General features: G+C 50.8%; 1 protein-coding gene across 7 annotated transcripts in view; it reads right to left on the bottom strand.

Moving 5' to 3' along the window:
- Positions 1 to 24,394, bottom strand: part of LOC8086477 (phospholipid-transporting ATPase 2) — a 51,958-nt gene extending 27,564 nt beyond the window's left edge. For 4 of the 7 annotated variants that reach the window (XM_021462899.1, XM_021462901.1, XM_021462903.1 and 1 more), the window contains exons 1-8: positions 24,233 to 24,394; positions 23,837 to 24,005; positions 23,031 to 23,244; positions 20,719 to 20,835; positions 4,655 to 4,747; positions 4,409 to 4,583; positions 4,101 to 4,291; positions 3,826 to 3,936 (exon numbers count right to left, since the gene is read on the bottom strand). In XM_021462899.1, coding sequence (XP_021318574.1) covers positions 3,826 to 3,936; positions 4,101 to 4,291; positions 4,409 to 4,583; positions 4,655 to 4,747; positions 20,719 to 20,835; positions 23,031 to 23,244; positions 23,837 to 23,958 — 1,023 coding nt within the window. In that variant the 5' untranslated portion in view covers positions 23,959 to 24,005; positions 24,233 to 24,394. Of the gene's footprint in view, positions 1 to 3,825; positions 3,937 to 4,100; positions 4,292 to 4,408; positions 4,584 to 4,654; positions 4,748 to 20,718; positions 20,836 to 23,030; positions 23,253 to 23,836; positions 24,006 to 24,232 lie in introns of those variants that run through there. The other 3 variants (XM_021462900.1, XM_002446195.2, XM_021462902.1) reach the window with 2 other exon arrangements.

Genomic DNA, 24,810 nt, shown 5'->3' with positions numbered 1-24,810 from the left:
GGCCAGCTTCTCTGGATGCTTAGCAAACAATTATCTGAACTATGATTAGTCCTGCCACAATGCTTACAGGGTTCTTTTAATGCAGTAGTCCGCTGGTCTGCGTCCGGTATGGCCTGACTTAAGCAGAGGGCGTCTGACTGAGAGCACCGGACGCTCTCAGTGCGTCGGGTGGTGTGCGTCCGGTGTGAGGGGGTTTTGTGATCCTCTCTGCGCACGAGTCCGATGAGCACCGGACGCGTCCGATGCTCCGAATCTGGTGATCGAGCGTCTTTGTGATCCACTCTGCGCACGAGTCCGGTGAGTACCGGACGCGTCTGGTGCTCACTTAGTCGCGTCCGGTGGTCCGCAGGTGACCGTTAGAGATTGACGCACGAGATTCAGAGGTGGACACGTGGCTAACATCTGTGCACCGGACGCAGGGAGTCGAGCATCCAGTGGCTCCCTACTGAGCGTCTGGTGCCCCCAATTTCAGCCCAGTGAAAGTGACCAACGCCTCTTTTGTTGAGAGGGCTTATAAAATAGGAGGTGGCCGGCTTTGGAAGGTTCTCTCTTGCACATTTGATTACTTGAGGCATACATTGAGCTAGAGAACACTCCCTCCACTCATCTCCTTGCTTGATTGCTAATCCTAGTGAGATTGAGTGAGATTCAAGTGCATTGCATTGAGAGTTGCATCTAGTGGCACTTGATCTGCGGATTTCTTGTTACTCTTGGGTGTTTTCCGACGCCCTAGACGGCTTGGAGCAGTGGTGGTGTTAAGCTCGTGATCAGAGATTGTTTCGAGCCTCACCAAGTGATTTGTGAGGGGTTCCTGAGTCTTCCCCGCGGGAGATCGCAATTGGCTACTCTAGTGGATTGCTCGTGGCTTGGAGGATCCTCGTCTTGTGAGTGGATGTGCGGCACCCGCTGAGAGTTTGGCTTTGGATTGTCAATTAGTTCTTGATCCATCAAGTGGGTGTATCGCCACAACGAGGACTAGCTTGCCGGGAAGCAAGTGAACCTCGGTAAAAAATCTTATATCTTCTCTTGCCGAGGATTCTCTTGTAATTGTGATTGATTGATTGATTGGTTATATATATATATACTCTACAACGTTGGTATAACAATCACTCCCCTATCCTTATGTGCATACCTTGCTAGTTGTGTAGCTTGTTTAGCTTAGCTATCTTGTTTAGAAGTGTAGCTAGCTTCAAGTTGTGCTTTCTTGTAATATCATAGTGTTTAGCTTTCTTGATAGACATATGTAGGTGGCTTGCATAACTTAGTTGTGCTAGTGCTAGGATAGCTTCGCCATTTGTTTTACTAATCAACTTGTCTAGTTAAAGTTTGTAGAAAATTTAAAATAGGCTATTCACCCCGCTCTAGCCATTTGGACCTTTCAGCCCTTCACCTCCACGCGCAGGCCCTTGCCCCGCGCAGGCCCCTGCCCCTGCCACGCGCAGCTTCACCTCAGCGCGCAGGCCCTCAGCCGCGCACCCCCCAGCCCCACGCGCGCCGGCCCCTGCTGTGCTGCGCCACCATAGCTTCCTCTCCGCCCACCCCCAAAGACACCGAAGACGCCTCCACCACCGATGAGATCGCCCAGGAACAGGCGAACGACGCCGCCGACACCGCACAACGCCTGGAATGCGATCGGAAGGCCACGCGCGACGCTGCCCTGGCTCACGCCCTCGAAGCCGAGCAGCAGGCTGCAGCCGCCGCCAAGGAGCGGGACGAGGCGGCCCAACGCGCCAGCGAAGCTCTCGCGCGCGCTGCCATGGAGCGGGCAGCCGCCGACGCCACCATCGCGCCCGAGCCTTCGGGAGGAGCCCCTGCGTCTCCTGGAGGCGCCCCTGTGTCACTTGGAGGAACCCCTGCGCCAACCGATCTTCGTGCAGCCATGCTTCACCACAAAGCCATGACTCTACTCCAACTTCACTCCCCCACGTCACCACCATCCTCGACGTCGACTTCGGTAACTTCAACCGTTGGCGCGACCAGTTTCTGCTCATCCTCGGCAAGTTTTCTTTCCAGGGCCATGTCCGCGAAGACCCTCCAGTCCCGATTTCTCCTGATTGGGCCTGAATGGACTGCGTCGTCAAGTCCTGGATCGTCACCACGCTCACGGATGATCTGGGCGAGATCATCCATGCTCAGGGCTCTACAGCCAGGCACACCTGGCTTGCTATCGAGTCGCAATTTCTCGGCAACCGCGAGGCTCGCTCCATTCAGTTGGAGACGCGGTTTCGCAACTTTGTCCAAGGCGACCTCTCCGTCACCGAGTACTGCCGCTAGGGGGAACAGGTTGCAGCGGCGCGCTAGGCACCAGGGTAGTGGCTAGGCTGATGGGGGGTGCAGCAGAGGAGGTGGGCGACGTGGTGGTGACGGGCATGGTGGTGGAGGGAGCGGCGGTGGTGGACGGAGCCAAGGATGCCATGATCTCTGATACCAGATTGTCATGGCTACATAGAGAATAGGAGTGAGAGGTGGCCGGCCGAGGCTTGAAGGCTCGGCGGCGGGCTGGCTGCGCCGTGCTTGGGCATCGGCAGGAAATTAGGGCAGAGAGTCGTGAGCACCAACTCGCCAGGAGCAAGAGAGAGATAAATCTTTCCCTCGCTGATCTTTATTCCTTAACTGTTTAGGCCTTATAGGCAATTACAAATAATAAAAGGTAACAAACTCCTGAATATCCTCATATATCTAACCAACCAAATATGCCTAACAAACTAGATAACAGCTAGCCTTGGACTCTGGAACCAGCCGTGGTGCCCCCCACGCGAGTTTTGGTCACAGAACAAATTAATGAAGTTACAGTTGAATTTGATCAGAATAGTGGCAAACTTGCTGTTTTATCAGACACAATAAAGTATGTGCAATTAGTTGGAAAAAAAATCTAGACCTAGACTAGTGTGCAACACCGTTGTGCGACCTCAATCCTTTGTTGATCTGGCAAGTGTCGAAGGAAGGTTTGCAAGTTGGACTTTAAAGCAAGCTAGCAATGCCCACAAGTGGACATGTCTGAGCTTTTTGGCAGGGACCGGAAAAGGCATTCTGACATAATAGTACCAATAATATGTTTCTAGGCCAGTAGTCAGAAGGAGCTCAACAAGGCACTAAACCTTGGCTATGGCAGCTTTCCACTTCCAGTAGGGATGTTGTCTATGGCCACCAAATCTATTTGTTCAATCATGTTAGGTGTATTGGTCAATATAAAAAACCTGTACATGCAGTATCCCTACAGCACAATAAAATATTAATATTCTATATGAAATAAAATTGCCAACCAAACAGTATAACAAATTGTACAGTAACTTTTAATATGGTGTATTGGTGTACATTAGAATAAGGCCATGCCAAACAAATTAGGTCATCGGTTGGTTGAAGGGCTGATGTCGACCAGGCCAAAAAAAAAAGGCAGTGCTGGCCCGAGGTACCCAAGAAGCCAAATTGCATGCCAACTTGACGTGGCAGAGATTGGTGGTACCCCTAGGGTTGATTGCTTCATTTCTAAAATTCCATTGATTATACCAGTTGAACCATGACTCTAATATATAATCCGGTTTCACAGCAGTACTCCATGCAATTGAACCAGCAAATCAAGATCCATATTACCTATCAGTTATTAAATTATTTTTTAAACATGTGACCCACATGTCATACTCAAACAATGGTTTGTTAATCCTCCTAGCATTTTGGCATGGTTCTAATTCAAACATCTTGTATATAACCAAATTTTGGCAATCCCTAACTTGGCCACTGCCAAATTTTGGCTTGGTATGGAGGAGAAAAACAAACAGGACTAACAAACAAAGAAAGAGTTAGCAACAATTCAAACTGCAAGCATACCTTTATGGAGATCGGAATCATTATGGAGCACAACAGCTCAAAGCGTAATGGGATAATCGAGAAATCATACCATGGGGACTCTCCCTCCACAGGATACATAAGATACCATTGCTACATAAAGAAAATCACATATCAGATCACAGAAAACAGATGACATAATTATATGTTCAATTCCTTATAGATGAAATCATCTAATCACAAAATACGATAGCAAGTGCCCATGAGAGAGTACAACAACATGCATGCAAATTACAGTGAATTTTCTGCATCAGAACCTGATTAACAAAAAGAGATAGCACCTTAAGCCCCTGAGTGTACTTCCAAGCATTCCCAAAATAACCCAGAACAAGTACAATAACAATTTGGAACATGAATATTGCAATAGTGAGCTTGTCTATTATTGCATCAGCAGCAGTGAGCTTGGGCTCTGCAGCTCCCCTACTCATTCCAGATTTGGTTTCATTGCCTGCAATGGATGATTGGTGGGTTAACCATGACGCTATAATGTCTTCAGGTCCGCTACATGCAAAACAAATGATTCGGCACAATAAGTAAGGCATCATGTATCATATTCTGTATTTACCTGTGTAAACTGCAACTCCACAAGCACATTCAGTGTACCGTAGGTAACATGACTGAAGAAGTGTATTGTTGATAGTCAAAGGACATTTTTCATTGTCAATTATAGGGAGGAACAAGCGCATGTTAGCATCAAATCTTCGTATGTCATTATCTGGGTTGGGGCACTCAACTACACCCTGCACAAATTAAACATTAGTAATCAAAAAAGAAATAAGAAATATCAAAGGACAAGTGCAGAAAGACTCACCTTGACTTTTCCTAGCTGCTCTACTGACAAGTTAGCAGAAATCGGAGGAATGATTCTTGTTTTCAAGTCAGTTTCACCATCCAAAGCAGCAGTCTGGAGTAACAATGGGAAACACAGTTAGGCATCAACAAGGTTAACAGCAATTGATAAGAAGTTTCCTTCATTTCCGAGAACATTGGCTACAATACAAGCAACACAGTGCCATGGGCTCCAAGTTGAAAATTATGTCCGTAACATCAAACAATCAATCCAGTGTATTAATAAGTCACCCCCAGGGGGTGGGGGTGGAGGTGAAGGATTCTCTCTTGTATTTCTGGTGAAGGCTTTCAAAGATTTTAACAGGAATAAATGTTTTGGCACAACATAGCCAAATTCAGGCTTCAAGGTCTATACTCAGCATCAAAGAAAATACCAAGCATTAATGAAATACCACAAAACATGACAGTTCAGCATAATAATAGAATAATACCAAAAAAAATATTCCTAACTCTTGGATTCTCTGTGCAGAGCTCCAACCCATTGGAGCAGGTGTGGGGCAATAATCTGTAACACTCTATAAACTCTGCTATGCTCATCCATTCTTGAACCTGTCATATCTGATACTCTTTAACTCTTAGTAGCAGTCCTGACTTTGAAAATTCATGTACTGCCATGTCAATGACGCATTAGCTTCTGATAGAGAAGAAACTGATGTCATGATGGAAAATTGGAGAAGCATTTTTTGCAGGGGAAGGGGATAAAGCAAACAGAAGTTCTGGGAACTTCACCACATGATAGGAATTGGTTGTCCTTGGTTTCTAAGTTGAGGTAATGGAATTAAGTTCAGATTCTCGCTTTACAACGTGCGTAGATGTAGAGAGGATGTCTCCCGCCCCCTCCCCTCCCGACGTCTCGTCTCCCGCCCCCTCCCCTCCCGACGTCTCGCCTTCCCCCAGCCCCGCGCCGGTGATCATCCCGATCCCGGCGGCCACCTCCTCCTCCTCAAAGGCGTCGGGATCCCCCTCCTCTGCTCGTGGCCGCTCCAAGCAGGAGCGCTGGAGCGACTGTAGCCCGCCTTCCTTTCGCTACGTCGTCCTGAGGTCGGTCTCTCCCGACGTGTCGGGGGCGGCTGGTTCGGCTGACTCGGCTGCTGCTGGTGCTGTGCCAGCTGTGATGGCTGGGTGCACAACGGCGGCGGCGGCCTGCAACGGTACCAAGATCGTCCTCCTCCGTCGGGCTCCCGGACGTCGTGGTTCCTTTGGACCGCATGTTGCCTGTCGAACAGATTCGGATGGCTGGCAGAGGTTCGAATCGCGCAGCGCCCGGCGTCGGCGGTGGCACAAGGCGGCTACTCCTCGACGTCCAGTTCCTGCCGACCTCGCTGGCAAATGCTTCAACTGCTTCTCCACCTCGCACTCTGCTGCCTTGTGCCGCCAGAAAACCCGTTGCTTCATTTGCCATGCTTTGGGTCATCGCTCCTACAAGTGCCCGAGCGTGGCTGGTGGTGGTGGTAGGGTTCACTCGGGGCCTCACCGTCCTGCTGCCCTGCAACAGCCCCCTCCGGCGGGTTCGGCAGGCGGCGGGGCAGTGCAGCGCCCACAATGTGTCTGGAGGCGGATTTGCTCGAGGCCTATGCAGACTGCTGAAACTGCTCCCCCACGACGGTCTCCTCCGGTGGATTTGGTGAGCGGCGACGGCGCAGCGCAACGTCCACAGGCCAGGCTTCCGGTTTGGCGGCGGACTACCCCTGCAGAAGCTGCTCCCCCACAACAGCTTTCTCCGGTGGGTGCGCTGAGTAGCTTTCTTGAAGGGCAGTGGCCAGAATCAACAAAAGTGGCAAGTGCCGATCTTGATGGGCAGCGCCCTGAATCCAGACAGGACATGAGGCGCCGACGGAGGAGGCCGCGTTACCGTCAACGGCCAATTCAGGATCTTGGTGGCTCCCATCCGGCGGCTGAGCGTTCTCCAGTGGTTGTTTCTCCTACCACTTCGGAGGCCGCCCCAGAAGCTACGAGACCCTACTGCGCGACGTTGGGGATCTGTCCACTCGATGACTCAAGGGGATCTGTCCATTGACGCCTACTGCGTTCGCATGAAGGAGAAGGCCGACGAACTGCGCGACGTTGGGCAGCCCGTCTCTGAACCCAACCTCGTCCTCAACCTGCTGCGAGGGCTCAACGAGGTCTACTCCAATGTCGCCGACAACATCGCCGGGACACAGCCCCTCACCCTCGCTGCTGCCCGGCACCAGCTCCTCCTCAAAGAGCTGCGCCTACAGAACGAGGAAAAGGTGCGCGCCACCACCGCCCTCCTGGCTGCTGCCTCTCCTCTCTTGGCGGTCACCAGCAGCAGCAGCTGGGCGGCCGGCGCCCTAACACCAAGAAGGGTGGCCAGCAGTCCTCCGGTGGCACCTCCGGCGGCACCAGCACCAACAAGCGCGTTCCCTGGGGCTTCAATCCCTGGACCGGCGAACGTGTGGCCCCTGGAGAGCGTGTCATTCCTCCTGGACAGCGCCGCCAGGGCGGTTCTGGCGTTCCTGGAGGTCCTGGTGGCCAGGCTGGGCGCAACTCGGGCATACTAGGGCCTCCCCCACAGGCCAACACCGCTTCCGCTCCGCTCCAGACCTCCTCCAACGGCTCCAACACCTCCACCAGCACCTGGGATGCAGCCGGCCTCATCGCTGCCCTGCAGAACATGCAACTGCAGGGCGACTGGATAGTTGACTCTGGCGCCTCCACACATATGTCCTCGGCTGGTATGCTCACCCAACGTCTCCCCTCCTCCATCTCCTCAATAACAGTAGGTAATGGCACCAGTATTCCTGTCACGGTCTAGAGGTCACTCCATCCTTCCCACACCTACCACAAACTTCGCTGTTAATAATATTCTTGTTGCACCATCCATAGTCCGCAACCTGCTTTCTGTCCGTCAATTCACTCGTGACAATAGCTGCTCCTTTGAATTTGACGCACATGGTTTTTCTGTTAAGGATCTCAGGACGGGACGCGTGATTCTCCGCTGTAACTGCGATGGGGACCTATACACCATGCCTGCCTCCACAGCTGCCGCTCCACCTCATGCTCTCCTGGCTGCTTCGTCGACTCTATGGCATCAACGTCTCGGCCATCCTGCACCCGTTGCTCTAGAGCGCCTCAATAAATTGCATGTTGTTTCCTGTAATAAAGTAGACCACTCCCTATGTCACTCTTGTCAGATAGGCAATACGCGTCTACCTTTCAGTTCTTCGCAGTCCATAACTCATGCCCCTTTCGAACTTGTTCACTGTGATGTTTGGACTTCCCCCATCAACAGTCTGTCTGGTTTTTCATACTACTTGGTATGCTTAGATGATTATAGCCACTACTGTTGGGTTTTTCCACTCCGAAAAAAATCAGAGGTCCACCAACACTTAGTTGAACTTGCTACGCTCGCCAAAACACAATTCAGCTTTCCCATAAAATGCTTTCAGGCTGATAACGGGACTGAATTCCTCAACACTGCCACCACCAAATTCTTCGCTGCTCAAGGCACTCACCTCCGCTACTCCTGTCCCTACACATCATCCCAAAATGGCAAAGCTGAACGCATCATCCGCACCCTCAACAACTCCATTCGTACCATGCTGCTCCACGCCTCCCTGCCTCCCGCATATTGGGCCGAGGGACTCCTGACAGCTTGCTACCTCCATAATAGGCGCCCATCCTCCTCCATTCAGCATGCCATTCCATATACTCGTCTGCATAAGCAGCCACCAACCTATAACCATTTGCGTGTTTTTGGGTCTCTGTTACCCCAACATGCAAGCAACCTCTAAACATAAGCTCGCCCCTCGCTCCACGGCATGCGTCTTCCTCGGATATCCCCCCTCACACAAAGGTTACCGCTGCCTCGACCTATCAACACGTCGCATCATCATCTCTCGCCATGTTATATTCGATGAGACCACTTTTCCCTTTGCAGCCACCTCAGACGCCTCCTCCCCCGCATCTCACGACTTTCTCCTCAACAACGATATGGTTTCGGTGCCTTGCTCTACTGTTGTTGCAGGTGGGACTTCCTCTTCTACGCCCGTGGTTACTCCATCCCCCTCGGATGTTGAGCAGCCACCCTCCGACGTTGCGGCATCACATGGATCGCCTCCTTTGACACCAGGCGGGTGTGGTCACGTGCCCCCGCCTGGACCCGGCGTGGTCCCCTTTTGTCGACGAAAGCTAGTCGGCAGTCTACCTTGGAGTATACCCACGGTAGTAGTTTATCGGTAGACGGTGCGCAAACTACGAACTCGATGGCGACGCAAGACACGTACAAGCTTTTTATCCAGGTTCGGCCGCCGAGTTGGCGTAATACCTACGTCCTGCGTCTTGTTGTATTGATTTGTGTTGAGAGAATAATGATGTCCTAGGGGGGTCCCTTGCCTCTCCTTATATAGTCCGGAGGGCAGGGTTACAGATCTAGAAACTAATCCTAGTCGGTTACAATTGCCATAGATAGTTGGATATCAATTCCTATTTTAACCGACTAGAATCCTGCTTGATCTCCACGTCTTGTTTCCTTGCGCGAAACTCCAAGCTGTCGAATCAAGCCTCGTACTTGTCTCGTAATGGGCCAAGCCTCCTGGCCCAAGTCTAGCCGTAAGGGTATAGGGGTTTATACCCCCACACCTTTCCACGGGTCTACGTCCGCCGCCCCCGCCTCGAGCCGTCCGGAGAAGCGGCTGCCCCGGCAGTCCCTCCTGACGCCCCGGCGCCACCGACGGCGCCCTCACCGGCACCAGCAGCCTCTACTGCTCCGCCACCACCACCGCCGCCACGTGTTACCCTACCATGACGGGTGCCATCCCTCGCGTCAGCTATGAAGGGCTGGCGGCCACCACATCTTCCTCACCATCGCCGATCCCAACGAACTACCGCAGCGCTCTGGCCGACACCAACTGGCGTGCTGCAATGATGGATGAGTACCAGGCCCTCGTCGACAACAACACCTGGCAGCTCGTTCCGCGTCCCCCCGGCGCCAACATCGTGATGGGGAAGTGGATCTTCCGGCACAAGTTCCATGTTGATGGGTCCCTCGCTCGCCACAAGGCTCGCTGGGTTGTCCGAGGCTTCTCCCAGCGCGAGGAAGTCGACTACGACGAGACTTTCAGCCCGGTTGTCAAACCGGCCACCATACGATCTGTACTCAGCATCGCCGCATCTCGTGCCTGGCCGATTCACCAGCTGGACGTGAAGAACGCCTTTCTTCACGGCCACCTCGAGGAGACCGTCTACTGTCAGCAGCCGCCAGGATTCGTCGACCCTGGCGCTCTAGATCACGTCTGCCGTCTGCTCAAGTCCTTGTATGGACTGAAGCAAGCTCCGCGGGCTTGGTACCAGCGCTTCGCCACCTTCATCCGGCAGCTCGGCTTCGTCGCCTCCACCTCCGACACGTCCCTTTTCATATTACGAGAAGGGACGAGCCTCGCCTACGTACTGCTGTACGTCAACGACATCGTCCTCACCGCTTCGTCCTCGGCGCTCCATCACATTATGGCTCGGCTGAGCTCCGAGTTCGCCATGACGGATCTTGGCGCCCTCCACCACTTCCTCGGCATCGTTGTCACACGCTCCTCCGATGGCCTCTTCCTCTCCCAGCGACAGTACGCCGTCGAGCTTCTTCAGCGTGCGGGCATGGCTGAGTGTCATCCGACATCGACACCTGTTGACACTCATGCCAAGCTATCCGCGACCGACGGGGTTCTACTGTCAGAGAAGGACGCATCTGTGTACAGGAGCCTGGCGGGGGCTCTCCAGTACCTGACGTTGACTCGTCCTGATCTGGCTTATGTTGTTCAACAGGTGTGCCTCTTCATGCACGCCCCGCGCGAGCCTCACCGTGCGCTCATCAAGCGCATCCTACGCTTCGTCCAGGGGACTCCTCGAGTCTTCACATTGGCACTGGCTCTATCGACAAGCTGACTGCCTACTCTGATGCTGACTGGGCAGGCTGTCTAGACTCTCGACGATCCACCTCCGGCTTCTGTGTCTATCTCGGCGACAATTTGGTTTCCTGGTCCTCCAAGCGCCAGACCACGGTATCCCGCTCTAGCGCAGAGGCAGAATATCGGGCTGTGGCTCACGTTGTGGCTGAATGCTGCTGGCTTCGACAGTTACTCCTTTGACAGTTACTCCAGGAGCTCCATATTCAGCTGCCCTCCGCCACCGTTGTCTTCTGCGACAACATCAGCGCCGTCTACATGACAGCCAACCCCGTCCACCACAAGCGAACGAAGCACAGATCGACATTCACTTCGTCCACGAGAAGGTGGCCCTTGGTGAAATTCGGGTTCTCCATGTACCCTCCTCTCATCAGTTCGCTGACATCATGACTAAAGGGCTTCCGACAGCACTCTTTCGAGAGTTTCGATCCAGCCTTTGCGTCCGGGAGCCTCCCGCTGCGACTGCGGGCGGGTGTTAGGCAATAGAATATGTCGCAGCCCCTTACCATATGCTGCGGCATATCATTGTCATAATTAGCAGATGTAAATCAATCAGGGGTAGCTGATTTAGTTACTATAATTAGCAGATGTAAATCACTGATTTAGTTACTATAATTAGGAGATGTAAATCAGATGTAAATCAAGGGAATCACCCTTGCCTTGTAAAGGCCAGTCGGCCCTATATAATAGAAGGCAGCCCCCTCCAATTGAGGTGTGGCCAATTGCCCCAATCCTAATCTTCTACAAGATTGCCCAAGATAGTCGCACCCTCTCACCAAAGGAAAATTGGCTAAAAAACAATCTTAAGAAGCACAGCCTTGCTCTTGCTTCTCTCAAGCGGACAATTTCCCGTCTTCGCTCCAGAATTGACTGGATACGTGGTGGGGATGCAACACAAAACTCTTTCAACTCCATGCCCGTCACCGTAAGAGGAAGAATTTCATTGGCAAGCTTGTTTCAGGAGATCAGATCTTCACCAAACATGATGACAAGGCAAGATTGGTAGATGATTTCTATGATAATTTACTTGGAACAGCCCTGGACAGAGAGCACTCCATCAATCTTGATGAGCTTGGAATTGTCCCCCATAATCTAGCTGACCTTGAGCTCCCTTTTACGGAGGAAGAGGTGTGGAACACAATCAAGCAGCTGCCTCCGGATAAAGCGCCCGGTCCAGATGGGTTTACTGGTCGGTTTTACAAGGTCTGCTGGCCCATTATAAAAAATGAAATTATGACGGCAGTTTCTGTGGTGTGGAGTAGAAAATTTGCAGGTTTTGAAATGCTTAATGCAGCCTACATCATCCTTCTACCTAAGAAAGAGGAGGCAAAGCAGCCAAGGGATTTTCGGCCTATCAGTCTGGTTCATAGTTTTGCTAAACTGATCACTAAATTGTTGGCGAACCGGCTTGCATGCCGGCTGCAACAGATGGTGTCACCTAATCAAAGTGCATTTATAAAGGGCCGCTTCATACAGGACAATTTCATGCTTGTTCAGCAAACGGCAAGATTTCTCAATCAGCAGAAGCAGCCTAGAATCCTTCTCCAATTAGATATTTCGAAGGCCTTTGATTCAGTTTCTTGGCCCTTTTTGCTAGAGGTCTTGCAGCACTTAGGCTTTGGCCAAATTTGGAGAGACATAATCAGTGGGCTGCTCTCCTCCTCATCTACTCAAGTGATTTTGAATGGTATACCTGGGGATCGTATTTCTCACCAACGTGGATTAAGACAAGGTGACCCGTTATCGCCCATGCTTTTTATTCTAATTATGGATGTGTTGGGACATATGGTAGCCAAGGCAGCTGCTGATGGTTTGTTGCAGCCACTTTCATCTCGAGCTCTCCAACATCGCATTTCCCTCTATGCGGACGATGTGATTCTTTTTCTCCGCCCGGAGGCTTTGGACATAAATATCACAATGAGCATCCTCCAACTTTTTGGTGAAGCTTCAGGCCTCAAAACCAATTTGCTGAAAAGCAATGTGCTACCAATCAGGTGTGGGGATACAGAAATGGCATTGATACAGGAGCTTCTCCCTTGTGCTGTGATGGATTTTCCTTGCAAATATTTGGGGCTGCCTCTCTCCCTCAAGAAGTTAACTAAGGAACAAATCCAACCTATTATAGATAAAATTGCTGATCAGCTACCTGGATGGAAAGCAGATCTCATGACGCGGGCTGGACGAAGAATTCAGGTGCAGTTTGTTCTCACTTCCATGCTTATTTATTTGGCTATGGCAATTGATTTCCCACCATGGGCTATTAAAGCTGTGGACAAGATTCGGAGAAGCTTTCTGTTACAACACGGAAGAGGGCGAAGGCGATAGGGATGAGAGGGAGCCGGCAGCAAGCGAGGGCGTCGCCGGCGTGTGGGAGGCGCCGTGATCGGTGGCTGCTGGGAGAACGAGAACAGGGAGACAGGGTCCTGGCGCCCAGGGGAGACTTAGGTCTCAATCCAGGCTTAATCTCATTAAGACAAATAATCTCAACCTTATAGACTTGGCTGGTTACAAAAATAGAAACAAACCTCCTACTTTCTCTCTTCCTAAACAGAACCTCCCTGGACTCTAGAATCCTAACAGCACACGGCCTGGACTCTAGGTCCCTAACAGCCCACGGCTGGCTGAGCCCTCCCTCAGCCATGCGCCTTCCTTTTCCTTTGATAGGTGTTGCCTACCATAACATCTCTCCCCTCCTCGGGAAACAGCTCGTCCTCGAGCTGGAAGTCCGGGTGTGCTGCTTGGAACTCCTCCCGGTGCTCCCACGTGGCTTCAGACGCTGGCATATCAGCCCACTGCACAAGAACGAATCATTCCCCGCGACGCAGGCTAGAACGGAGAATGCGCTCAGGACGCAGCAGCGGCCGCCCATGGCGTAGCGGAGGCAGAGCTGGAACGTCGTTCGGGGGAGTGCCGCGGAATGGCTTGAGCACCCCAACATGGAAGACGTCGTGGATCCGTGCACCTGCAGGAAGAGCCAGCCGGTATGCCACTTCGTTGATCTTTTCGACGATTTGATAAGGCCCAGCAAACTTGGGACCAAGCTTGCCACGACCTCCCGGGACCAGCGCCTTGGTCGGAGGATGCAGGAGGCGGAGCCAAACCCAACCACCGACGGAAAGCTGGAGCGGATGGTGCTTGGTGTCGTACGTACGGCGTGCGTGTTCCTGGGCTTGAAGAAGTCGAGCGCGAACTTCAGCCAGGAACTCGTCCCGGCTGGCTAGCATGGCGTCCACAGCCGTTGTGTCGGCTCGCCCCTGTGTGTACGGCAGGAGGTCCAGGGGTGGCCGACCGTAGACGACGGCGAACGGCGAAGTCCGGAGCGCAGAATGGAACGCCGTGTTGTAGCAGAACTCGGCCCAGGGCAACCAGTCGAGCCAGTCGCGTGGGCAGTCGCCGGTGAGGCACCTCAGGTACATGGCGATGGTCTTGTTCACCGCCTCAGACTGGCCATCCGTTTGAGGATGGAAGGCCGTGCTGAGACGCAGCTGGACACCCGCCAGACGGAAGAGGTCCCGCCACACCTGACCAGTGAAGACCGGGTCGCGGTCGCTGACGATGGACTCCGGAAATCCGTGGAGCCGAATGATGTCGTGGAAGAAGGCGCGAGCGACGGACGCGGCGGTGTACGGGTGCCCCAACGCGATGAAGTGCGCGTACTTGGAGAACCGGTCCACGACGGTGAGGATGACGCTCTTGCCGTGCACCTTGGGCAGGGCCTCGATGAAGTCGATGGAAATATCCGCCCAAACTCTGGAGGGGACCGACAGGGGCTGTAGGAGGCCGGCGGGGTGGAGAGCCTCGGTTTTATTCCGCTGGCAGGTGGTGCAAGCTCGAACGAAGTCACGGACCACCCGCCGATCATGCTCGACGGAAAAATTGGCCCTGAGGCGCTGAAGAGTTTTCTGGATGCCTTTATGCGCCCCGGTGTGCGCAAGCTGGAGAACGTCGTCGAGGGCCTGCGCATTAGCAGGGATGAACACCCGGCCGTTGTGGAGGATGAGGCCGTCGCGCACGCTCCAGCTGGGGCCGTGCTCGCCCGCTGCGACCGCATCCCGTCGAGCGCGCAGGTCGGAGTTCGCCTGCAGCTCCGCGCGCAGGTCTGCGAAGAGCTGGAAGGCCGGCACAGACAGCGCTGCCAGCGCTGGCTCTGTGATCAGGGAGTCCAGCAAGGGGGAATCGCCGTCCCGACGTGACAAGGCATCGGCGACCACGTTGAGGCGGCCTTGTCTGTACTGCACCTGAAAATCATAGCCGAAGAGTTTGCTCACCCAGTGGTTCTACGGGATTGTGGAGAGGCGCTGGTCGAGGAGGAACTTGAGGGCGTAGTGGTCGGTGCGAACGATGAACGCGCGCCCCCAGAGATACGGCCGCCAATGCCGGACAGCCTGTACCAACCCGATGAGTTCACGCTCGTATGCTGCTGACTTGAGATGGCGAGCAGCGAACGGGCAGCTGAAGTAGGCGATCGGACCTTCCCCTTGGTGCAGCACCGCACCGAAGCCGGAGCCGGAGGCGTCGCAGTCAACGATGAAGTCCCGCGCGAAGTCTGGCAGGTGGAGGACCGGTGCAGCCGCGAGGGCTGCTTTGAGCTCGTCAAAGGCCGCAGTCGCCGCGTCGGTCCACTAGAAACCGGCGTTGCGCAGCAGCTGCGTTAGGGGCGCAGCAATGGTGCCGTAGTTGCGGATGAAGCGCCGATAGTACCCTGCGAGGCCAAGGAAGCCGCGCAGGCCTCTGGTGGAGCGGGGCTGCGGCCACGCCTGGACCGCAGAGACCTTTGATGTGTCCATGGCCACACCGGTCGCCGTGATGACGTGCCCGAGGTAGTGCACGGCCTGTTCGGCGAAGGAGCACTTCGAACGCTTGACGTGGAGGTGGTGCGCCCGAAGGGTGTCGAGGACGGCGCGGAGCTGCTGCAAGTGTTCTGTCCACGAAGCACTGTAGACAAGAATGTCGTCAAAGAAAACAAGGATGCACCGGCGGAGGAACGGCTTTAGGACGAAGTTCATGAGCGCCTGGAACGTTGACGGTGCGTTGGAGAGGCCGAACGGCATGACGAGGAACTCGAAGTGGCCGTGGTGAGTCCGGAACGCTGTCTTGTGCACGTCATCGGGATGGACGCGCACTTGGTGATAGCCGGACCGCAGATCGAGCTTGGTGAAGAACTTGGCACCGTGCAGCTCGTCCAGGAGCTCCTCGACGACCGGGATGGGGAACTTGTCTTTCACGGTCGCTGTGTTCAGCGCCCTGTAATCCACGCAGAAGCGCCATGTCGCGTCAGCCTTCTTGACCAGCAGGACGGGGGCCGAAAATGGTGAGGTGCTGGCGCGAATGAGCCCCTGCTGCAGCATGGTGTCGCACTGGCGTTCCAGTACATCCTTCTGCAGCTGCGGGTATCTGTATGGCCGGACAGCCACCGGCTCCATTGAGGCCTTGAGGTGGATCCGGTGGTCACATGGTCGGGCCGGTGGGAGACCCGATGGAGCGGCGAAGACATCGGCGTAGGCGTCGAGGAGCCTCTCCAAGAGCGCCGCTTCGGTCGCCTTGGCGGCGTAGAGGTGGCCTACATGGGTGCGTGGTGCTGTCTGGTGCGCTGGGCGGGCAGCACCAGTGCCCTGCCAGAGCACGCGGCGTCCGTGGCGGAGGAAGGCCATTTGCAAGGCGTCGAAGTCCCAGACGACGGGTCCCAGCGTGCGGAGGAACGCGACGCCAAGGACCATGTCGTAGCAGTCGAGCGGAATGGAGTAGAGGTCCACCTTGAACGACTCGGGGCTAATTTAGAGGGGGACGTTGCTGGTGAGGCCGCTGCACGCGACACAGTCACCGTTGGCCACGACCACGTGCGCGCCCTCACTGTCGGCGAACTGGAGACCCACGCGTGCTGCTGCTGCGGTGTTGATGAAGTTGTGCGTGGATCCCGAGTCGAGGAGGGCTGAGAGTGTCAGCTTGCCGACGCGGACGCGGAGCTGCATCGTCTCCTCAATGCGGATGCCTGTGATGGCAGCCAATGAGATCAGAGGGCCGTTTGGATCGAACGCAGCCTGCTCCGTCGTCGTGGCCTCGGCCGTGTCCACGGCGTCATCCGGTTCCTCGACGATGTAGTCAGCGACCTCCAGGAAGAAGAGGCGGGCGCACTTGTGCCCGCGGACGTAGGGCTCGTCACAGTTGTAACAAAGCCCCTGCTTGCTGCGCAGGGCCATCTCCTCCGGCGAGAGGCGCTTGAAGGGGCGCGCAGGGACAGCGGCCGTGCCCGCAGTTGCTGGAGCTGGCGCCTGCAGGGCGACCGGAGCATGCTGCTGTCCTGGAGCCCGACGCGCAGGGCGCTGCGGAGGTGCCGGCAGGGCGAGCTGTGCTGGTGCATTCCGACGTTCATAGGCCCGGGCGAGATACATCGCGCGCTACAGGTCTTGCGGTTCCAGGAGTTCGACGTCGATGCGGATGTGGTCCGGGAGGCCACCGGTGAACAGCAGCGCCTTCTGGCGAGGCGCGAGGTGGCCCGCATGTGCCGCCCGTGCCTGGAACGCCTCCATGTATGCCTCGACGGTCGACGTGAAGGGCAGGCGTGCCAGGTCGGAGAGGTGGTTGGTGCTGAGCGGCGGTCCGAAGCGCTGATGGCACAGGCTCCGAAAATCCTCCCATGTCGGCCGGCCGCAGTCACTCTCCAGGACCAAGTACCATTGCTGCGCGACCCCGTTGAGATGGAAGGACGCAAGCCAGACCCAGTCGGCGTGGCGTGTCTGCTGCGCCGTGAAGAACTGTTCGCATTTGTTGAGCCACCCGAGCGGATCGTCCTTGCCATCATAGGTGGGGAATTCCAGCTTCTGGTAGCGAGGGAAGATGGGATTCGCAGATTCAGGGACAGAAGGCTGGGCAGCGGTGTAGTGAGCGGTAGGCGGCTGGGTTGGGGGATGGGCGCTGCCCATAATGGAGGACATGGTGGGAACTGGTGATGGCGAGTGAGGAAACGAGATTTGGGTGATGGGAACGCCCCCAGTCCTCGACGGCGATGCGATGGAGGGCAGGGCGGGGGTGGTGGATGTGTGCTGCGGCGGCTGAAACGGCGGCATAGCGAAGAGCTCGGAGATGGCTGGCCCTGGTGCTGGCAGCACTGGTACGCCGCCGTAACCCGGCAATCCGTAGGGGTAAGACTGCGGTGGTGAGGACTGGCGGCCTTCCACGGAGGACATGCGGACCGAGAGATCGCCGATCTGCTTTTGCATCCCGTAGATGGCAGCGACCAGGTTGCCGAAAGCGGCGGCGGTCGGTTCGATCGGCTGCCCAGCTGGTGGCGAGGATGGAACGATCCCCGCGGCGGACGAGTTGAGCAGCGCTGTGGTGGTGGTGGGCGGCGGGCTGGAGAAGACATGGTCTCTGATACCAGGTTGTTACGACACGGAAGAGGGCGAAGGCGATAGGGATGAGAGGGAGCCGGCAGCAAGCGAGGGCGTCGCCGGCGTGTGGGAGGCGCCGTGATCGGTGGCTGCTGGGAGAACGAGAACAGGGAGACAGGGTCCTGGCGCCCAGGGGAGACTTAGGTCTCAATCCAGGCTTAATCTCATTAAGACAAATAATCTCAGCCTTATAGACTTGGCTGGTTACAAAAATAGAAACAAACCTCCTACTTTCTCTCTTCCTAAACAGAACCTCCCTGGACTCTAGAATCCTAACAGCACACGGCCTGGACTCTAGGTCCCTAACAGCCCACGGCTGGCTGAGCCCTCCCTCAGCCATGCGCCTTCCTTTTCCTTTGATAGGTGTTGCCTACCATAACACTTTCTTTGGAGGGGCAGCAAAGATGCACGTGGGGGACATTGTCTTGTGGCCAGGGAAAAGGTCACCCGCCCTCCTGAGCTTGGTGGACTTGGAATTTCTGATCTCAAACATCTTGGTTGGGCACTAAGGATGAGGTGGGCTTGGCTGAAAAAAACTGAACCTCACCGCCCCTGGGCTTCCCTCCCTATTCAGATCCCAGACCAAATCAATGCCTTCTTCTCGGTGGCTGTTGTAACTGAAGTTGGTAATGGGAATCACACATTGTTCTGGACTGATCGTTGGATCCATGGACAGTCTATTGCTGACCTTGCCCCTCGATTATTAGAAGCCATCCCAATGAGAAGGGTGAAACGACGTACTGTCCGGGAAGCTCTTACTGATCATAGTTGGCTTTTGGATATCAAGGGAGCCTGCACAGTTGGTGTTATAGTGGACTTCCTCCATCTTTGGGAAGTGTTGTACAACTTTGAATTAGAGCCTAATGTCGAAGATGTCCACATTTGGCGGCTATCAAATAGTAGGCAATACTCTGTCAAGTCTGCTTATGAGGGTTTCTTCCTGGGATCTACTCAGTTTGGACCTTATGAGAGGATTTGGAAATCCTGGGCACCGCCCAAATGCCGTTTTTTCCTATGGTTGGTGGCCCATAATCGGTGCTGCACTGCGGATCACCTTGCGCGACATGGGCTGCCTCATCCTGAGAAGTGCCCTTTTTGTGACCAGGAAGTGGAGACTATCAACCACCTTCTAGTCTCTTGTGTTGTGTCTTTGCTAGGCAATTCTGGTATTATCTTTTAAGGCAGGTCGGCCTCCACTCCTTGTCACCACAACCTTCTGATGTTTCTTTTGATAGCTGGTGGGATCAAGCTAGTGGAGCAACAAGCGGATTGATACAAAAAGGTCTCAACTCTCTCATTGTGCTTGGGGCATGGACTCTTTGGAACCATCGGAACCGTTGCGTTTTTTATGGCATTATCCCAATCCTTGGGGGTGCACTCATCCTTGCTGGAGAAGAGCGCCGGTTGTGGAGTCTAGCAGGAGCTAAGGGTCTGTCCTCCTTGACAGCCCCTCTCCTTGGTGGTTAGCTTAGTGCTAGTCCTTTTGGTCGCTTCCCTGTCTGTTTTGCGGGCGCGAGTGTAATCTCTAAGTGTGGGGTTTGTGTTTTGTGTGTGTTGTAGGGCTCTCTAGCCCTCTTTTTTCTTCTTAATATAATGAAGCGCAGCTCTCCTGCGTTTTCGAGAAAAAAAAAAGTTCAGATTCTCTGTGGGAATATAACAAAATACTACTCAAGCAGTGGGATCAGAATATGCATCCATGGAAAATCTGTAGTCCATTGTGATATGATCAGGCGTCTACCGACGGCTATAGTCATAGTGATCCTCCTATTCAATTACTTCAACCATTTTCGAGCACCTCATATTACTTCCAGGGCATACGACAGTTTGATTATATGTGGATGATTTCTTTCTCGTTCAATGCCCTTTTTCAGTCGCCTCGAAGATAGAAATTTTGCATTTTTATCTATGGGGTCACAACCAAGGCCGTAATAAATCCATGAATTTCATTTAATTCATTTTTCTTATACTATAAAAATGAAATAAAGAAATAAACATTTGAATTCAGCATTATTCCATAATTTCTATTTCGAAACCTATTTTAAAGGGAAAAGCCCTCTTTTCTCATTCGCTCTCTATTGCATGGGTGGAAGAACATAGAATTCTGAAAAAAAAAATGGTATTGAAAAGAAAATTTGACTTTTGAAACCCTTTATCCATTATGTGTAACAGAAAAGAGTTGCGAACGTCTAGTAACAAGAATATGAAATCGTAAATAGTGAAAAATTCTTGCCTTGCACGATCTAAGTCTAAGGAAATAAAAAATTTCGCTTATACACCAATTTCATCCACATCGAATTTATATATCAGAATAGCGGATAGAGGCATCATTCAAGGGGGAAGGTTGGGGCAATCTCTATAATAGTTTTTGTGCAGCTCTTTGACCTCTTTGCTATACTCACGGTTTAAAAAAAAAGGTTAGGGCAATCTAGAGGTAAGTTCATCACAGGACAGTCAGGTTCAGCTTGTGGGCAATGGCTACAACCATCCCAGAAAATTATGCGAACTCCTACAATAGTATAACATGTCTCTATGTGCAACAAACAAACATATGTACTGCTGCTTATGGATAATTTCGTTTTACCTTGCTTGTGCTCCAAAGACGAGTGTGTGTTTTATGTAAATTTGTGAGTGTGTTGGGCTTGTACAGGTTCTAAACCCACTTTCTTTCTTCTTAATATAATGATACGCAGGTCTCCTGCATGTTTGAGAAAAAAATCATTTACCTCTACATAACAAATGCCTTGCGGATCAGAAGTCCCGATGAGAACAAGATCACATGGTATCTCGTCATTCTCATGGAGCCACACTACATCTCCAACATGTATCTCCTGTGCTTTGATCTACAGAACAAAAGCACATTGAAATATTCCAATAAGAAATCCAAGTAATCCCATATGCATCATTAGAAAATACAGATATAGTTGTACGCTTTAGGGATGAAGAAAACTACAGGAACAATACAACTTCTTACTCATCCACATTCATCAATACTCTGATCCTTCCATATACCAGTGCTATTAGACCAATTGGTTTTTAGAATATATTACAGCATACCAATTCCAATATGTAAAAAGCAAAAGGCAAAAGTCCAAATTACTCCCTCCAAGTTTGGCCTTTGTCAAGATAAAGCCCTAAACATTTGGTTCAATTTAGTCCCTCCAACTATTTAAGTTGGTCCAATTTACACCTTAAAAGATTTTTCTTTTTTGTTTCTCTATTACAAATTGTGTTTTAGTTTCAAATTTTGTGATATGATGATAGAGTCATAGAGGGCATCATATTTTGTGCATGTTGTGTACAATATTGTATCTCAAGTGTTAATTTATTATTAAAAAAATCCTAAGCTATCAAATGTGTCAAAAAATTAAGATACATTTTTCCAACATAACTTATGTTCTCTGTCACATTACAAAATTTGGTATTAAACTCAACTTATATGTGGAGAAACGAAAATAACAAATCCTGTTAAGGGGTAAATTAGACTAACTGAAATAGTTGGAGGTAGTAAATTGAAACAAACAAATATATCTGCACATAGGCCAAACTTGGAGGGAGTAATTTGGACTTTTTGTAAAGCAAAATATCACTTGACTAGCCATGCACTAAAAAAACTCTTCTAACTTTTAATCCACATTACTAAGCGAACAGATGATGGTTCTCTAAAATAGATAGCAGATATATCCAATATGAAAACATGATAGCCCTCCTCTATTAAGAAACATCCATATTTGAACTGTCCCTGTGCTACAGGGTTATCTTCTCATCTGGGATAATGTACCACTACAAGAGGATGTGGCAGACCAGACCAATGGAGACTTGGTAGGTCAGGCAATAATTCTCACACGTCAGCATACGGTCCTTTCTTTCTAGACTCAACACGTTCTGCTCCGTGGAAAAGCATATGGAAGACTTATGCTCCTCTTTGCTGCATGTTGCCATGTTCTTCATGTTGCTTGCATTTCACATTTGATGGATGGCCGATCACCTAGCTAAGAGAGAATTTCCTCATCCCGCTTCCTGCCCCTCTGTGATCAAGCTGAACAGTCAGTTCAACACTTGCTGATCTTCTGCACCTTTGCCCGGGAGGTAAGGTTTAAATATTCCAGAGATTCAGCTTAAACTCCATCGCTCCAACTTCCGCTACCAAATTTTCAAGCTCATTGTTCAGGGCAGTGAAGGAAATTAGAAAGCAGCTCAACTGGCTTATCAGTCTTGTGGCTTCGCAATTGGGAAAAAAATCTGCAAACATCGGAATGATGTCTTCAACAGTACAAGTCCCGAGTCATGGCTATGCTTCAATCTGTCACCGATGAATGCATTTGGTGGTGCTCCACTAGAGGGGGGGGGGTGTAATACTCCTAGTTTTGGTACCTAGTTGGTCACCTGTTGTTAAAAAGGGCCACTTGTTTCTTGTTTTCTCTTGATTGTTGTGGCTGTGTCAGTGTGTGTTTGGGGACCTTGTCCATCTTGTGTACGCTCTTCTTTCTTTAATTGAATGATATGCAACACTCTTGCATGTTCGAGGAAAAAAAAGATCTATGATAGTTCTCTGAAACTTTTAATGCAAGCCTTGTCCTACAGTGCACCTGTTGGTTTTCTGACAGCAGTGGCAAGTGCAGCTGAATGACAGGATAAGGAAAGACAGACTACAAAACATTTGCAAATAAGAATTTCTAGATGTTCTCTTTTCTAGAACTGAAAAAACAATTTGAACACCCTTAGGAAAAAATGAATTTTTGGTGCAGACTGGTGACCTAAACACAAAAGCTGCTAGGCCCGCCAAACAATGTTCTGTGAATGGCTTACATCTTACTCCATTCCAAATTATAAGGCCAAATTATAAGGCATTTTGACTTTTCTAGATACATAGTTTTTGCTATGTACTTAGACATACATTATGTCTAGATGCATAGTAAAAGAAATGAATTTAGAAAAGCCAAAATGTCTTATAATTTGGAACGGAGGGAGTACAATAGATCAAGAAGGCCATATTTTCAATGAAGTTAAAGCAAATTTGATGGAGAAAAGAAAAAACCTGTCTATGGATGCCGTCCTTTACCAGCCATATTTTCCTTTCATTTGCTTTCTTGTCAGAAAGATACCTATTGTAATCATCCCAAGCCTCTTTTGAAGCAGAAACAATGAACATGATGATAAGTGGACCCCAAGTAGTTGCAGGACTGACAGGAGTAATACGGGACCACAACTGAAGGCAGGCTATTAGTAGAAAATACTGATTCATGAAACGCCTGAAATACTTAGAGAAATGAAAAGAAATTAAAATTCTGATGGAACTGAAATTCATTAGTCAAACAGAAAGAATGAGTTCCTGCAGGTCCCTTGACCAAGTGACCAAGAAGCCTTTTGTCTCATGCTGCAAATATAAGAGCAGTCCTTTGACCAAGAAGCATTTTGTCTCATGATGCAAATAAGAGCACCATATTCAGTGTGAAAGCAATCTATAAGTTCTCGAACCAGTTAATTACAAAATAAGTAAATTATTTATGGTTAGTATGCATCTTCATCTAGTGCACTTATACTAATTTAGTCCTTCAGGCAAGATGACACTGAAAATTTTCATATGCGGACGCAAGCATGGCTGATGCAGTGTATTATATAATAAAGCACTTCATTAAGCAACATGCCACTAGAATTGCATCTTAAATCAAATGGTGAGAATATTGTTTTATGTTAGACCCCCTACCCTCCAGTCATTCAAGTTGAAGGAAGTGCCCTAAAAAGTGGATAAACTGCAACTACTTTAAGTGTTGAAGCAATGAAATAGCTAAGATGGAAATGGAACTACTTTATTGTCAACACAAGTGAAGAACAGATACAAACCTGAATTGCTCCGATAAATTTTTCGGGAGAAAATTCCACAGAGTATGCTTGGTATTGGATATCCGATTGTCACGGTAGGAATACCGGCACGAATCATCATTGATATAGACAAAACGTTTCATTGTTTCTCAAGATATCACTTCTGTGCCATTGCAAGCTTTGAATCACTCTGATGGAGAAAAGATGCAGGGGCGGGATTAAAGGACATGGTTGTACACATGTGCGCCCGACAATTTTTGCCAAAAAAAAAAGCAAAAAAAACAAGTTAGAAGGCACAATACATACATGTATACACTCAGTAATTAGATTAGACCCGATCCGATAGCCAGATAGCTTAAATTAGGGCTCGGATGCTCAGTTTTGCACAGGAGGAAGGGGCGGTAGGGGCAGGCATACCTAGTGTTCGGTTGCTCAGTAGCCAGATAGATTAAATTAGGGTTTGGATGCGCAGTGCTCGTCTCCAGCAAAGGGCTCGACGATTCGACGAAGACCTAGGCAGTTCGGAGTAGTGCGGCGGCGGTTGCTTGCACTGATGCTACCCTGGACCCGTACGGTCTGAGGCTTGGTAATTATAGGAAAAAAAATTGACAAACTCCTCCAACTACTTTACTCCTAAATTATAAAATCGAATATTCTATCCTTAAACTTTTCAAAACCGGTAAAATACCTCTTTAAACGGTTTTGAATAGTGGTTTTATCATTTTTTACTTTTATTTATTTCCGTTAAACTTTAAAAATCAATAAAATGGTAGAAAATCATAAAATAGAAAATTTAATCTTATTCGACTCCATAAGAGTAGATTTACACAGTAAATATATAATACAGTATGTTTTAATATAAAGTTTTGTTATAGATTCATATTTATGTTTTCTGTAATTAATAAAAATAATTTATATATGCAGTTTGTATGGTCTAGTTATGGTAAATTTTTTGTGGTGAGCTAATTATTGTCTGGTAGTATACTAAAAATTTC

Source organism: Sorghum bicolor, chromosome 6 (assembly GCF_000003195.3).
Source record: "Sorghum bicolor cultivar BTx623 chromosome 6, Sorghum_bicolor_NCBIv3, whole genome shotgun sequence".
Classification (NCBI taxonomy): Eukaryota; Viridiplantae; Streptophyta; class Magnoliopsida; order Poales; family Poaceae; genus Sorghum; species Sorghum bicolor.
This window is presented reverse-complemented; position numbering and strand designations above follow the sequence as displayed.